This window comes from Lepisma saccharinum, chromosome 2, assembly GCF_977018435.1.
Source record: "Lepisma saccharinum chromosome 2, izLepSacc3.1, whole genome shotgun sequence".
In the NCBI taxonomy this organism is placed as follows: Eukaryota; Metazoa; Arthropoda; class Insecta; order Zygentoma; family Lepismatidae; genus Lepisma; species Lepisma saccharinum.
Genome location: NC_139230.1, coordinates 24,905,145 through 24,921,110, shown reverse-complemented (window position 1 = coordinate 24,921,110; position 15,966 = coordinate 24,905,145). Strand labels below are relative to the sequence as shown.

The 15,966-nt window shown below is 36.5% G+C and overlaps 1 protein-coding gene across 1 annotated transcript in view; it reads left to right on the top strand.

Moving 5' to 3' along the window:
* The window catches only part of LOC145981499 (uncharacterized), a 48,568-nt gene extending 33,300 nt beyond the window's left edge, over positions 1-15,268 (top strand). The window contains exons 12-17 of the mRNA XM_083114779.1: positions 881-1,039; positions 3,174-3,332; positions 7,266-7,436; positions 8,155-8,343; positions 11,978-12,124; positions 14,999-15,268. Of these exons, the coding sequence (XP_082970905.1) occupies positions 881-1,039; positions 3,174-3,332; positions 7,266-7,436; positions 8,155-8,343; positions 11,978-12,010 (711 nt within the window). The 3' untranslated portion in view covers positions 12,011-12,124; positions 14,999-15,268. The remainder of the gene's footprint in view (positions 1-880; positions 1,040-3,173; positions 3,333-7,265; positions 7,437-8,154; positions 8,344-11,977; positions 12,125-14,998) is intronic.
* The last annotated feature ends 698 nt before the right edge of the window (positions 15,269-15,966 follow it).

Here is a 15,966-nt window from a genome sequence, read left to right as displayed (position 1 = left end):
GTAGATAAATCATGACTGATATGCATTGTGTACCTGAAGGAAAAATTGGGCATGTGTAAATATTTTCATAACTCAAAAAAAGTCAACTTGACAAACTTGAAGCCAATTGAGCTACAAGCCTATTATGGAAATCAGTACAATATTATTACTGGAAGGTAAACACTTCTTTCAATTTGGGATAGGTAGGGTACTACTTCGCATTTTTCACAATATTGGGGGAAATTTGTGACAGGATTGGTATACTTGCAACATTAAAATTTTAAAAAAAGGATGCTATGAGAGAAATGGTCCATCAGTTTTCCCAACATATAAATATGTTCTATGTGTGCATGTTTCAGTTTATAAGAATCAAATGAAAAGTAGGTATTTGTGCTGAAATTTTATTCAGCAAAGTGTTTTGAGTACCAAATGGTAAATCTTTATATTATGCATTAATGATCCTGTATGCTTGCATATGATTATTATTTTAGTAAATATTATGTCACTATTGTACAATTCCAGCCCTGGTGGTCTAGTTCGTAGGGTGTATGACTGTCATGCAGGAGACCCAGGTTTGTTTCCTGGGGTGGGTTATCTAATGTCGGAATTTTTCCAGCCTTGTCCCCGCATAAAGTGGCTCCGAGGCTTACTCAGACTCAAATCAATGGGTACCTGGGGGCAACCCTTGGGGGGTAAAGGTGGCCAGAGTGTGGTGCTGATCACATCACCTCCAAAATAGTCGAGATCAAGAATATGTGGGGCCCTACCCCTGGATTCCCTAAAATGTGCCTGCATGGCATGGTGTTATATGCATGGGGAACCATACAATTTTTTACCTTTACCGTAAACATAGTTAACTGTTGTATGTGTTTTGCTGATTTACTTTTTGTTTTTCTTCCAGCTGACTTCCAAAGAAGCTAGGATAGACTCCCCTATAGTGTGTAATGCCAAAATTGAGTGCGAAAAGACTGACTTCATAGAAGGGAAATACAAAACTGAACAACCTATGCTGCTGCACTTACAAGGAGATCATGCTTGTTCAAGTTTCATGACACATGAAGTAAGTGTTAATGATTGATTGACTGACTGACATAAAATTACAGGCACATCAGTGCTAAGAGTATTTGCAAGCAGAGGTTCATACAGGGACAAGCTAAAACAGAGGGCAGGTTGAGCTCCTTATCAAAACCATAAGCAGTAAAAGTGTTGGAGGGATGTAAAGGGTGACCTTGCTGAAGGAACCAAAATGTCAATATTTCTTCCTTGTAGTACAACCTGGACTGCATTTTGCAGACTAATGAGTAGGGAGCGGAAGTTGATGACCTAAAAAATATAGGTATATGACCTATAGAATGTCGTAAAAAATGCAAAAAATGACCATTAAATTTGTTAGTTTTGGGTTAAAAATTTAAATGAAAAGGAAATTAAACAAAATGCAATCTCCTTATCTGATCTTAAATTTGAGTTTGTCCCAGGCGGACACCTGGTGGTTTCCCCTGACACAACAAAGACTGTCACCAGTTCAGCATTTGTTTTGCTCATAAATTGCAATCCTGCGAGAATATTACCAAAATGAAAGAAGTGACAAAATTTGATGAAATAATACACTGAATATTGCGAAAAATGACGGAAAAATGCCGAAAATCGGGAAAATGACCTAAAACCTGAAAATTGGCAAAAAATGCAGAAAAATGCACTTTAAAATTACTTTTTTTTTTGGCTTCTAGACGAAGTGTAATATTGTTTATATTTAATGGGAATTGTGTCCGAGATGTCAGAAAATAGGTGACATTTCATCAACTTCCGCTCCCTACTAATGAGGCTGTGGCATCTGGACTTACAGCCAATATAATCTCTTGAGGCTCATGTTGTGTTTTCCATACATATTTGTGATTGTCCTTTCATCCTTTTAATTTTATAACAATTCATCCCCATTGTTGTGATTAGCCAAAAGTTGCAGAAAGGCAACATAAAATAAACTAAATGAATCAAAAGTATGGGGGGACTAAAATCTCCATACTTATGATGCAGACTAAGACTGTATAGGGACACTCAACACTCATAATAATATAAAATGGACAACACACAACCCCAGAGAGAATTATGCTGGCTGTGGGTCCAGGCAAGGGCCTTGTTAGAAGATAAAATTATCTCCTGTACATTGCACCATGCCAAGAAGGCACATAGTGGGTGTGGGAATAAGACTTCACACATTCTCGATCTTGGTTATAGTGGTGGTGATGTGATCAGCACCATGCTTCTGCTGTCTTTACTCCTGAGCTACCCATTGCTTAGTGTCTGGGTGAGCCCCAGAGCTGCTTTATGTAGGTGCATTATCAGAAAAAATCCCACTCTGGGAATTGAACCGTGGTCTTCTGTGCGACAGTCAGACCAAAGTCTTGGTAGCTTGCTTGTTGCCTCCCTGATGGTGTAGTTGTAAGGTTGTCACCTTGTAGCGATGCCAAGGGTCCCGGGTTCAAATCCTGCCACTCAGGCTTGGTTGTTTGTGAATGTCCATTCATCAATTTCATCATTTCATCACTCATCCCTATCTTCGCAAATTAGCCAAGAGGCACAAAACACGAAGTAAAATAAACTAAATCAATCAATTGTCACCTTGTAATTAAGGTGTACAAGTACATACTATTTTGGATTCCACTTTAAACTGTAGGTCAAGTCTCGATTAGCCTATCTGTGCATGAAGTGGACATGAAAATTCAGTAACTAATAATGCATTATAATGTAACACTCGGAATGAGTATCAGTGCAAAATAATTTAAATTCAACTGAAAACAGACATCATGGCCCATTCATTAGAACATGTGCCAGGCTTGCAGGAGACTTGGTTCAGTTCCCTGGATACTTATGATCTCAGGCAAGACCTTTTACAGATATATCTGCATAAACAACTCCTGCATTTCAACATTTGCTACCTGAGGATCATCTTGAAAGTAAAGGTTGGGGTGCTTGATGAAGGCCTACCCACCAATCCCTGACTGATTAATAAATGTTGAAGTATTGCCTTTGCACCATGCATCCAAAGATTCATGGCTACAAACAATTGAGAACTTGCATCATTGAACATTGCTGTATTTGTGCATATGTGTCTTTGTTTCATCACAGTTACATAAACTATTGTGGAAATAATTAAATGTTATGTTCCTTTTGCCAATTGTAATTTTGTTTGCTTTCAGTTGATTCCAAAAGAACCTAGGACAGATTCTACTATACTTCATCATGCTAAACCTAAATGTGAAAAAGCTGACTCTGCAGAAAGGAAATATAATACTGAAGAACCTAAGTTGTTGTGTTTTCAAGAAGATCATGCTTGTGCAAGTTTCATAACCCATTCTGTAAGTATTAGTCAGAATGTGGTAAAAAAATATTATCATGGTGCTCAAGTTGGATGGTTCTTATGCACACATTATTTATGTAAATGTCATTTGAGGAATTCCAAAACTTGCAAACTGAAAATTGCTTGGTAACCTTTTGGGGGTGGGGGTCTGCAGTCCGGTTACAGCAGTGTTCGATGAACCGTGTCCTGTGAAACATTTTCCTGGTCACCACTGTTGTACTTGTGGGTGATTTCTCGCACTGTGGCCCTGCAGTCGCTCCAAACAAGCCACGCCGTTTCAGAGATGCTGGTACCAAGGTGCTGTGCCATCACAATTTGACCTCTATAAAACTGGGAGAGATCGGCTGCTTTTCCCATTCTGATGCCGGAGACACTACTAACAGCGAGCCTGTAGACCTGACCAATATATACCATGCTGCCATCATGTCACTTACAGCAGTTACTCTTCATTATCCAGGTGTGCTAAGGCTTGATTCACATCTACGCTTAAGCAACTCTCAGGTCACTCTCCCCTAATGCTCTGCTCATGGCCAGGGGGTATTCACACTAGCGGTCAAGCTTCACCCCGGTCAAGGTACGATCAACGTGAGTCTGGTGTCAGTTTCTTCACAGAGTACACCAATTTTTCTTTATAAAAAGCCTGCTGATTGTGCAATGTTTAAGATATTTTCAACGATGGACTTGGCTGTTGGAGCACTGGCGTTAAGTAGAAGAAAATGACAAAGAAGAAAAAGAATTGCGAAAGCGGGGATTCATTGACTTATTTTGCTTTTATGACAGTTTTGACTAATCTTGACGATGAGAATGAGTGGTAATATGATTAAATTGATGAAGGAACATCACAATAAAGATCCATGCCCAGGCCAGGATTCGAACTTGGTGTCGTAGCACACTGTGCTAACCAGTTGGACAGGTGGTCAGCTATTATAAATATAGTAAAGTAAAGTAAAGTGTTCCCCTGTGCTTAGCACCATGCCATGAAGGCGTATAGGGGGTGTGGGTGTAACGCCCCACACTTTCTTGATCCGGTCGTGAGTGGGGGTGATGTGATCAGCATCATGCCCCTGACCGCCTTTACCCCCCAGGGTTTCCCCCAGGTACCCATGTTATTCGACGCTGGGTGGGCGCCGGGGCTGCTTCCATCGTTAGAAAAGTTCCCGGATTTGAACCGGCCGGGGATCGAACCCGGGACCTTTAGCATGGTAGTCAGACGTGTTACCGACTGAGCCACCGCGGCCATTATAAATATAATGTTGTTTATTGATGTCATGCTTTTAGTTTGAAATTAGCAAACATTTATTTGCAACTACAATGTGCAAAACTGTAAATGTCAACAATGGTAACGCTACTTTGTCAGTCTAGGTTTGACATGAAAATTATCGGGCTCATTGTTTCATATCGACATTGTTGACCATTTCTTTTATTAAAAAGTTTCCGACACAACATGTGACAAATATAGAGCAGGTTGTAAGCCTAGTTTCAAGGACCCGATTGTTACGCACATCGTGTGAAAAGTGGCCTCCCTCGACTTACAAAATTAGTCCCTATTTTTTTATTTTTTTTATTATTATTATTATTTTTTTTTATCGTTTTCCGTAAACGAAGAACAAGTTCGTTGTTAATCTTGATTCGGGGCTAGATGTCAAGAATGATTTTTCCCTTGGCAGAGGGTCGACCACCACCTCCTTTCCCTTTGCGCACACAAAAATGACAATTTGTTTGTCCGGGAAATTATGACCGCCAATAGGTTAGCTTTTTGATTTAAGGATTTTAATTGATGCAACGGGTTTGAAAAAGGTTGTTACAACTAGTGTTTATGGATCATATTTTTGGTTAGTCCCCTATTTAATTTTTTCATTTGCTAATTGTAATTGGGTTGTTTTGGTCAGTTTTTTTCTTAAATATCTTTTACTGGGGTTCATGAAATTGCATATGTTGACCGATGTTTTACAAACAAAATTGAGAGGAAAATATTGTGGGATTTTTTTGCTCAATGCCCCCATCAATCAATTTTATCATTATACTCGCCTTTTCCTGTGTTTCAATAGGTCTTTGCCCTCTGACAGCTCATCTTCATCTTCAGGGTTATGTATCCCCTGCAATGGACCTGAAGACTGCTACTGAACCTTATCAGACATTTACATCAACGATTGATAGAGGCACGTTTTTGGTAAATAAAAAAGCAAAATTTCGGTACAAAAACAGAGTCGATATCGGGTTCAAAAGTGGTAAATAAAAAAAAATTTCGCAGTTATAGTGGTGAATAATTACATCAAAAGTGCATTTTGGTTTTAAAATTGTGAATATAATCCTAAATTTGATTTAAAAACTGCACTTATTACACAAAATAAACTTATCCCTTCTAATAGCACATTTATATAGTTACCAGAGTATTAAGTCTATTCCTGTATAAAGGGGTCCATTTTTGCTTCTCAAATATTTACAGCAGAATTAATCAATTTTCCGTGAATTGCATAACTCACAGGATACTTCAGACTTCAGAAAGTGTTGTGTCGGTATATAAACGGTAAATTTCGTGTTTAAGAGTATATTTCGCATTTTGCAGTTTATTTCGCATTATTTCGTGACAAAACAGGGTAGAAAATGCACCTCACACCTTTCAGAAACATGAAAAATGAACATTACAGCATGTTTATTTCGTGTTTTCGTCAAAAACGAAATTTGCAAGCCTCTAACGATCGAGCTTTGCAAAGTGAAGCTCCGCCCCCTCATGCTCCGGTCAAATATTCTTTCAATTCGATCGTGACTGTACCCCAAACTGAGCGCGATCAAACAAACCTTGACGGGAGCACCAGGTGTGAATGCTTCTTTTTTAAAAAAAACATTCAACGATATTTGACTGGACCATGGGGGGAGGGTGATTCGAGCATTACTGGAGCGCAGGTGTGAATCAAGCTTAAATGTTCACAGGTTGGGATGGTCATAATGTAATGGCTTATCGGTGTATATCTTTGTGTAAAGTGCAACAGTCCTTCAATTGAAAGATATTTTGCAATTATATATTGTTATTTTCTATTTTGCTTAATCTGAGAAGAAAGAAAATTCTGTTGAAATTTTTTTATTGAGTATTGATGGTATTTTGTCTTGTTACTGGTAATTTCAGTAAAATGGTGAATACAGTGTCAGGTTAAGTGACATTTGTAGATTTCTTTTTATTTAATATAAAAATAATTATTGCAACAAACTGCCCACACCTAGGATAGTTGCAGTAAAGTGGCAACCTAGAGCCAGGATTAAAAAATTGTAAGTTGATTAGGACTAATTTGGAATGTAGATGTGTGGATTCAATCATGGAAGAAATGGGCACATGTAAGTTTTTCACTGTAGCCACTTTTTATGTTATGATTAAGTAACTTACATTCAGCATTTGTAGTAACTGAAAAGCGGAAGTGAATACAAGAGAGATAAAATGTTCAGCACCAAATGTCCATACACCAAAGTGTGTTGCACCATAATTACATAGCACCAAAATGTCCTAGATTAGCCTATATGTATATAAAATGGACTCAAAACACACTTTTTGGCATGTTGAAACACTGAAACTTCAGTGCCTCTTGTTGAACTTAACCACTCAAAAGTTTGGTGTGTGTGTTGTCTGCTGTAGTTTGGCAAGAAATCTTTCTAGTCCTCAGTTTAGCACAGTGTGATAGATTAGCTCAAGCATGCCATACCCACATATGAATGAGAAAAATCTACCCAATCACACATCGATGGTAAGGCATATGTTTTATGCATATCACATGAATATGTTACTTGGTTTTGCACTATGCATTCAAAAGTTCATGGCTGCAAGCAATTTACCACTGATACATGTTACTTATTTTGAATTACTGTGGTAAACTTTTTTGAAAATAATTTGATGTAGCATGCACATTTGGTGTTTTTCTAATCATATTTTCTTTCCTTTCAGCTGATTAGTAAACATGAAACATATGCTGCTCTACTGAGTGATAATGCATTCAAGTATGAAGGAGGCGATTTTCATCCAACCAAGTCTTATGATAGAAAATGTGATAAGAAATTACCTATGCTATTGCACTTTCAAGAACCTCATGCTTGTACAAGTTCTGTGGAGCATAGAGTAAGTTGTAATTAAAACAAAGTAAAAACTTTTGGTACCATGTATTAAGAAAGATCATATCAGTATGAAATAATTAAAACACAGTTATTCTTGTGAAAATTATAATACTAATTATCATCGTTGTAATTTGAATACAAATCTTTGTTGGTGCATCCATTTATATTATACTCTGTCCCAGGTATCTCTGGAGCAAGGCCACGCATAGTGGCAGAGAAGGAGGAATTGAGTGGGCAGAGCAAAACAGTACACACTGCTTCAAAGTCACTTTCCACTCCTCCATGCAATCCCATTCCCTCTCACATGTTCATTGGTGAAGCCATCTTGCATCACTACTTGCACAGAGACTTGTTTTTGTTAATTGGGACAGAGTATAGTGGACTCTAGGAAATGTAAGTGGGTTGACTTTGCAGTTGTGAACATGTTTTTGAGGTGGTAGTTGAAAGTTGAAATCATCTGCTCAGATTATGTGTAGACAGTGCAATAAATTTCCAATTTTGTTTTGTAACAAACAAACTTTATAGATACACACATAAAATTCAAACTATGTAGCAAGTTATCATTACTCGTTGTGTTATGTTTTAATACATAGAGGTGGAAAAATGACATAAAATAACTAAAGCAATACAACACTGCCAAACATTTTCTGACATGCTAAGAAAACTTCTTGATGCCTAAAAACTATTTAGTGCAAGCACTGATACGTTTTATTTTCTTTTAGATGATTTGCAAAGAAGTTGAAAGAGGAGATTACCAGCCACAAGACTTGATAAGAAAGAAATCCGATAATGGAGGAATAACACTGTTGCACTTCTATGAAAAGGAAACTGTTAGTTATTATAGTAATTTGTATGGAAAACATTCTGTTGCCAGAAGAGATCCTAAATGTAAAAATCATATGATGCATTCAGTAAGTAATTATTTGAATATTGTGGAGGTTAAGTTTTTTGTATTTACTGTAACCGGATTTATTGATACTAAAGTAAAGTGTTTTTATAAAGTGTTATATATATATTCTAATGTGTTTTTACACTGAGTATTGACAATAGTTAAACATGATTATTAAAATAGAAGTAATATTACATTGTGTGAGTAATTGTCTAAGATTGTTCAGTTCAGTAGTATAATTATGATTTAAAAATGATGTTAGAGTTGCTCGCTAGATGGTAGTGTGATCTGCCATGTGAAGCACGTGTCATATGCATGACGTAATAGGACTGAACTCAGTGTCTTCATGTGTGTGAGAGCGAGCGCGGCGCGGCCATAAATGGTGGTACTCCGTCGTTGTATAAACTGTGTTTTTGTCTGTAATATCCATTGTTATTGTGTTCATAAGCCATGAGAGAGAATTCATTCACCCAACATGGGATCAACACACTCCTGGACTTGGGAAAGTTACGTCAAGAGTTTTAATGATGTAACACCACTACAAAGATCTAAGGATAGTACTGTATTTACGTGTGTATAATGCATGTGCACACGCACCCTGATTTTTGATGGGGGAAAAGTGACAAAAGTTACATCTCATATATAATGCGCAGTACAATCCAGGTTCAAGAAATGGCTTTCTTAGTTGTAGGCCATAAAGCTGTTGGCTACTATGCTGATCAAGAGTAAATGACATCACACCTATTCAATGAGTCACCTGTTGCTACAGGGTGACAATTAATGAACTATATGAAATAAAACCGTCATAATTTCTGAATGGTTCGTGTGATGACGTCCAAACTGAGTGGATGGCCACAGGGCATGATGGGAATTCGTATGCGTATGCGCACGCAATGTGTTGATGTTGGCCATTTGCAAGTGAAAATGTCCTGGAGGAGTATTTTGGGGACCGCATTCTGGCTCTGGGGTACCCAGAGGCCACTGGAAGGGGGCTATGTTAAGGACAAGGTGTACAGAAATAACCTCAAAACGATTGCCGAGCTGAAAACTGCCATTCAGGAGGTCATCGACAGCATCGATGTTTCGACACTTCAGCAGGTCATGCAGAATTTTGCTGTTAGTCTGCCCCACATCATCGCCAGAGATGGCAGACATATCAAACATGTCATAACCTAAATCCGAATGTCTGTAGTGCCGTTTACATGTGCAATACAGTTTGTGTACTACGTGGTTTGTCACTAATTTCTGTTTTATTTCATATAGTTCATTAATTGTCACCCTGTATGTTGACCAAGAGGAGAATATCTTCTTGTGTGAACAAGTCCCCAACCTAGGACTCCCCCCTCTTCCTGTATTTAGCATCCCAAAGCTTTCACTCTTTTAACCACCTTATTTATTCTGTAATAGTATAAAGCTAGATCAAAATTACCTTATGGATTTGCAGTGCTCAAGAAGTTATTTTCAATTATTTCTCGCCCAACAAATACCACCAATATGCATCCCATGTGATGGGAGGTGCATGCTCGAATTCTGCCAGAATGGCACTGCTTTTCTTGGTGTCACAGAACATTGCATTGCAAAGTGAAAAATCGTGGAAAATGGCCTTTAAACATTTGTACATTGTTGTGCTCATTCCTTCTTTACTTTTTCTAAAAAAAACAACAACTTCAAAATATATACTTTTTTCTGTGATTAACGTAACATTTAAATGAGGCACATTCAGGACCTTCAAACTAGCAGTTAGCAGCGCAAGAATTGTTCCATTAAGACATTTACATACTCCATATCATATTATTTAGCCAGTAATACATTTTAATTAGTATTTTATTTTTCATAATCTTTTCTTTCATCCAAAGTACCATAAAAATCAGAACGTTCCTTCATTTTGCGATGAGCTTATTTCAACTGCATTGCACATTAGTGTCACCATCTTGAATATAATACTGTTGCCATACTCAGAAACTGCAGTTACATTCTTTACAATGATATATAACATGATAGGGTTCCATAAACATGAAAAATCAATGCAAGTGTCACAAAATCATGGAATGACCCTGTATGGTTTCATGTTGGCTGTCCGAATTATTCCATGCATAATACATGCTACAGTTTTAGGGGCAAACATTTTGGAAAAAAGTGTGCATTATACATGAGTAAATACGGTATATGGTAAAATGCAAAATTACAAAGACTTATCATATTTTTCACAATATTGAAACATATGAAAAATTAACTGATTGCATTATAGATTTTTGAAGAAAAGATAGATATATATTCTAATGGTATGTAACAATTTTCTGGTATTTTAAATTTTATTGTACATGAGAAGTATGTGTGTTGTTTCCCAGAAATATGTCCTGGAAGCGAAGGTTTCATAACTAGATTGCAATATAGAAGAAATGTACAGAGCGTTCGAAAAGTCCCCCACACTCAGAGTTTGAGAATTTTATGCTTATAATTTATTGAACTTGTCAATGTAATGAATACATACGTACATTTGTTAACTATATCTTGAAATACACAAAAAATAATTTGTAAATTAAATGTAAGTAATACAGCAATTTTTGAGGTCAATAACACAATGACAAGATGGCAAACCACTTTCCACATGTTGAAATACACAAACAGAATATTGAAACTAAATTTGAGTAAACATACACTGCACTTTTACCTGAATCATCGGGAAATAGACTTCTTCATTTGTCCACACACCTTTCATGTAACTTAAACTCAAAATATGCTTCCAAGAAAGCGATTTGCTGTCCACGCGTAAAAGGCATTGTTGACAAACTGTGATTGTATGTCTCACCCTGAGAATTGTAACAGAGGCACTGCTCTAAACATAATATAAACTCATATTTATTAGGTATTTATAGGCTGCAATGGTCATATCCCTTTCCTGTAGCTGATTAGAACACTCATTTGTTTCTGAATGTACAACTGTATTTAACTGTATTTAAAAAATAATTAAAACCAGAAAAGTAAATATGAAGTCATCAGAAAAAAGGCAATCACTGCAGAATAGATAAGTTTTGTGTTTCTTCTCATCAATTTAAGGTGTAGAAGTAATTGACTACATATGTAATTTGATGATTTGTTTAAACCATAAGTGTATTCATGTGAATGTACATACACACAATAGGAATGCCTATTTTAAAGTATTGCTTCCCAAAGTGAGGTGTCCCATTTTTCTAGAGAGCATTGAATTTATTTTGGAGGTATCAGAATCAGTATAAATTATCATCTAATATTGGTCAAAGGAGACCCAAGAAAGTTAACAAGCTTTCACCAAATTTGGTGCATGTACAGTCACACACTTCTGGATTGTAACGATTCCATTAAAAGCAAATTAGGTCATTACAACCCAGAAGTGTCCACGACTGCACCAGTATATGCTTTATATGCACAGGGCAACATGCCCCATGGGATGATTTATCTCACCTGCTAGTTCTATAGATAGTCCACATCTGCTTTCACAGTTCTTTCATTTTTTTAAATTCTTTGACAAATGCCAAGGCAAGATTCACATTCATGTGTGAATTTTTCAATGCAAGTTTATTCTTGAGGAAAATATGTCTAAAAATTTAAATATCATAAGGTATCACAATCTATTCAGAAATTATAATTACCAGGATTATTGTTGCAATATTTTACAGGACAAGAAGCCCTACCTTTTACATTTCAATTAACATGAACATATTGACACACAGAAATGAGCGATAGGGTGGAGAGAAGGCATGAATTTGAAAATTGAGAAAATTCTTCTGCAGATAGCAAGGGATGGAAACCATGTCACAGACAAGGTAGGATAATTTTATTTTTGTGTTTGTATATGTAGACAAATTTGTAATAAATTTAGTTTATAAAGAGAGAGACTTGCTGGTGCAGTGTTCCCATTGATATGGGCAACCTGGAAAAGACAGAGAATATTAAATATATTTATCTGAAATTGAACATACACTTTAATGTCATGATCAGTTAGTAGACATACTTTTTTTTTTTTACTGTAAATGACACACTGGCTTGTTAGATAAATTTCCAATAATTTAGTTCTGATATTTCTGTAACATGTGTAACTTGGTTACACAATTCTATCATTTTGTTAATTTCCATATGAATATAAAAGTAATATTCACATTTGCTGTTTTTTAAATGAATTTCTAAATGCTGTATGTATTTTTTTATTCATTAAGGGGTGATTTATATCTTTAAAATTCTGCAGAAAATTCTCGCCATTTTATCACTATTGGTTATTGGTGTAAATATGTAATATAGAAGTAAATTATGGGAAACAGTTGAGTATATCTGTTACTTAATACAATCCTGACAATATGCATGGATTCTATTTTAATTTTTGATCACTAAGCAATGAAAAGCAACTAATGGAACTGACATACTATTTTTATTAGAAGGCCTCCACATAGTTTCTGGTCCTGTTTTACACCCACTTCCAAAATTTCCTACAGGCATCTGTCATCATCAGCAACATCATTGTCATGGAGAGAACACAGCTAGACTGTAATCTTATCGAGAAACAACATTAGCTGTTTACTTTGCCTGTAATTATCATCATTAATTCTTAATTTACCCTGTACTGTATAGTATCGCGATGCCATGCAGTATTTCAGGTCAAAGATGTGCCATTTTTGACTACCAATGAGGCTCGTACCAGTGTACAGCCTGAATGGTGCATGATAGTTTGAAAAGTCAAGCACTTTAGATTGAAACTCACCTATTTCCAACAACTTTCCCCTCTTTCCATTTTTCACTATGTGCAATAATAACTGAGTTGCCTATGGGACTGGGCTTTTAAATCACCCTGTATTTCTAATAACTAGGAATTTAAACATCAGATACATGTACGTTAATTCAAACAATATTGTATTTCATTTCTGTTAGACTTTTACTTTTGAATATTAGGAATTTGTCTATCAAAATATGTTATCATGCATTACTTAACCTACTCTACCGTACACTAACCTAACCTAAATGTAACAAAACTCTGGATCCCATTGGCGTCCCATTTTTAAATTTTGTACAGTTATTGATTAATAGTCTTATGTATGACACACAGTTTTTTGATAAAATTAAAAGACCCATTTTTGAGAAAATGGCTACCAAAGTTTTCTTTACACCACCTTCAATTGTTTTTTTTTTTTTTACCCTGACATAGGCATGCTGTATCTTGTGTGAAAGAGCCCTTCAAGACCTTTCCAACGCTGTCCAAATCATTTCTATAGGTGCCCTGATTGCTGAAATATTCCAATTTAAAGTTAACAAGATATTGGAAAAAATGGTCAAAATCGTTCAGTCTAACAATTGAATGGTCAGCATTGCCAAAACGACAACTTTACGTGATTTTTAGAAAACGTTGCAATTCGACACCTTTCACTAATCGCGACACTCAACTTTTATACACGTCCAACAACCTATTTTTTTACGAAGAGATTCTAGAGCAACGTTTTTAGAGTAACAATCAAAACACATGTCACCGATAGATTGTTATCTCTTCTAATTTCAGTTCACACACAAATTACCAAACAAAGTACATACCTCAAACAAGTGGTCCCTTCTAATCGCCAAATGGAATATCAATTCTGGGAGAGCAAAACACATGCATTCCTTCCTTGTCATCTTATTCTCCATGAAGCCCTTCCTTCTTACTGACTAGATAGTTCAATCTGGTTCTGGTAAATTGGGTTACCAAACTTCCAAATCAGGGAGTTCCGACTACGACTACTCAAGTTGATCCCGACGTGATGTATCTCAACCAACACGTTCTCAGATTCCTAAACGTCACAGGTATTTGTCTTTCCGTGCAGCATTCAAACATTCGTTCTCGTAAAATTGGGTCACCACAGAAGGTATTTTTAATTCTTCATAGTAGCAATCGTCATCGCCATCCGTAGTTACTTCTCTCCTAATGTTCCTTTACAAAACGAGAACATATTCCTACCTTCTTCATAACTTCAGGTTGCAATTTCGTCAAATTCAAATGGCTCGAGTTAAACACTTCAAACAGTATTTTTCCTTCGTACTACCGGTGTCTGTGGTAATAGTACATTCACTCGAAAATATCACAATGTAGAAATTCCTTCCTTTCTTAACACCACCGAAAACTTCATGCTAATCGTAGAAGCTAAAACTGTAGCTTGCGAAAGGGAAAGTTCTTCCACGTCATGTCAGGCAACATGAACAGACACGTTTGCAGCAGTACTAGGTCACAAACACGAAGCGATGATCCAACCGTGTCTGAAGGGTCGTGAGACTCGATGCGTTGTGTTTTCAACCAATTCACATAAGTGAGGAAGAGAGTTCGAGACCTCTAACGGCGACTGGAGTAACCAATATACCAAGACAAAGACATGATGCATTAGCATACCAAAGAGATGAGGAAATATTGTGAGATTTTTATACGTGTCAAGAAAAATGTCACATTTCTTAGATACTACATGAGAAGATAAAAGTTTGTGAAGAGAAAAGTAACATGCATTTCCTGAATTAAGCCTGCTTTTTATTTCCTCTTTAATATCATTTTCATTTGTTAGTATTACTCCTAAGTACTTGAATTTGGAAACGGGTTCAAACGTGTACTTACATATAATTGCAAATTGCAAGTATTACTGTGAAATGTGATTTCACTGCTCTTGACCATATTTAATCCATTTTCTTTCTAGGGGACAAGTGAAACAGAATGTGTTGGAAGTAATGAAGAAACAAGGAACCAAGTGTCTGAGGAATAGGTTTTATCTGAAGTCATTGGTTCTAAAAGTAACTTCTTCTTTGTTAGGAAGATTTATGAATTGCAGTTTTCCACACAAGGATTTCATTACATTGTTCTTCATATGGGTGCATACGTTACTAAGAGAGAATTGAAATTCTAATTATATGTATTGAGCATCTAGATGTATTATTTCCATAAGTTGTTTTTCAATAAAGGTTGCCATATGTGATTATTTTTTTTCATTTCGTGGAAGGCATAGGGGCCACAACAAACCTATGTGGAAAGTAAAACAGCAAGAGTGAAAAATCAGGGCTGGCTTGGTAGTGTATGGTATGCCAGAGACTCTGGTTGTGTCCTGCATTTTTCACTGAAAGTTCTACATAGTGTTTCTCCTGTGTGTGCCGAACAGTAAGGTAAGGGAGGGATTGGCTGTGTGGCACCACTTTTTTCCTATTATCTTTTCTACATATTAGGAGCCTAAATAAATAATAAACTGCTTCAAATTTTCACACTGAAGTCAAACATGTTCACAGTGCTTTTCACAGTCAAGTCGTCCGTGAAGTGGCGGCTAGCATGCTGGGAAGTAAGAGTGCCTCTGCTGGCAAACTGGATGCAACATGCACATAACTGGAATCGCTAACTATGTAATGGAATAAGCTCGTACAATTACATTGACAGTTACATTTAAAATGAGCATGTACCTTGTTACAAGAGGAGTTGGAAATGTTGTCCTCTTGCATTCACACATTTACGTCATCTTTTTAGGAAATTTTCACTAACACGTATCAGTACCTTTTCCGAAATTGCTTCAATTTTTCTCCTGATATATTCTTTCAATTCTTCTAATGCATGGCTTCAGGTTTAAAAGCTTGGTATCTTACCACGTAGATGTCACGGAAATGTCTCTTTCTTGTGCAATGC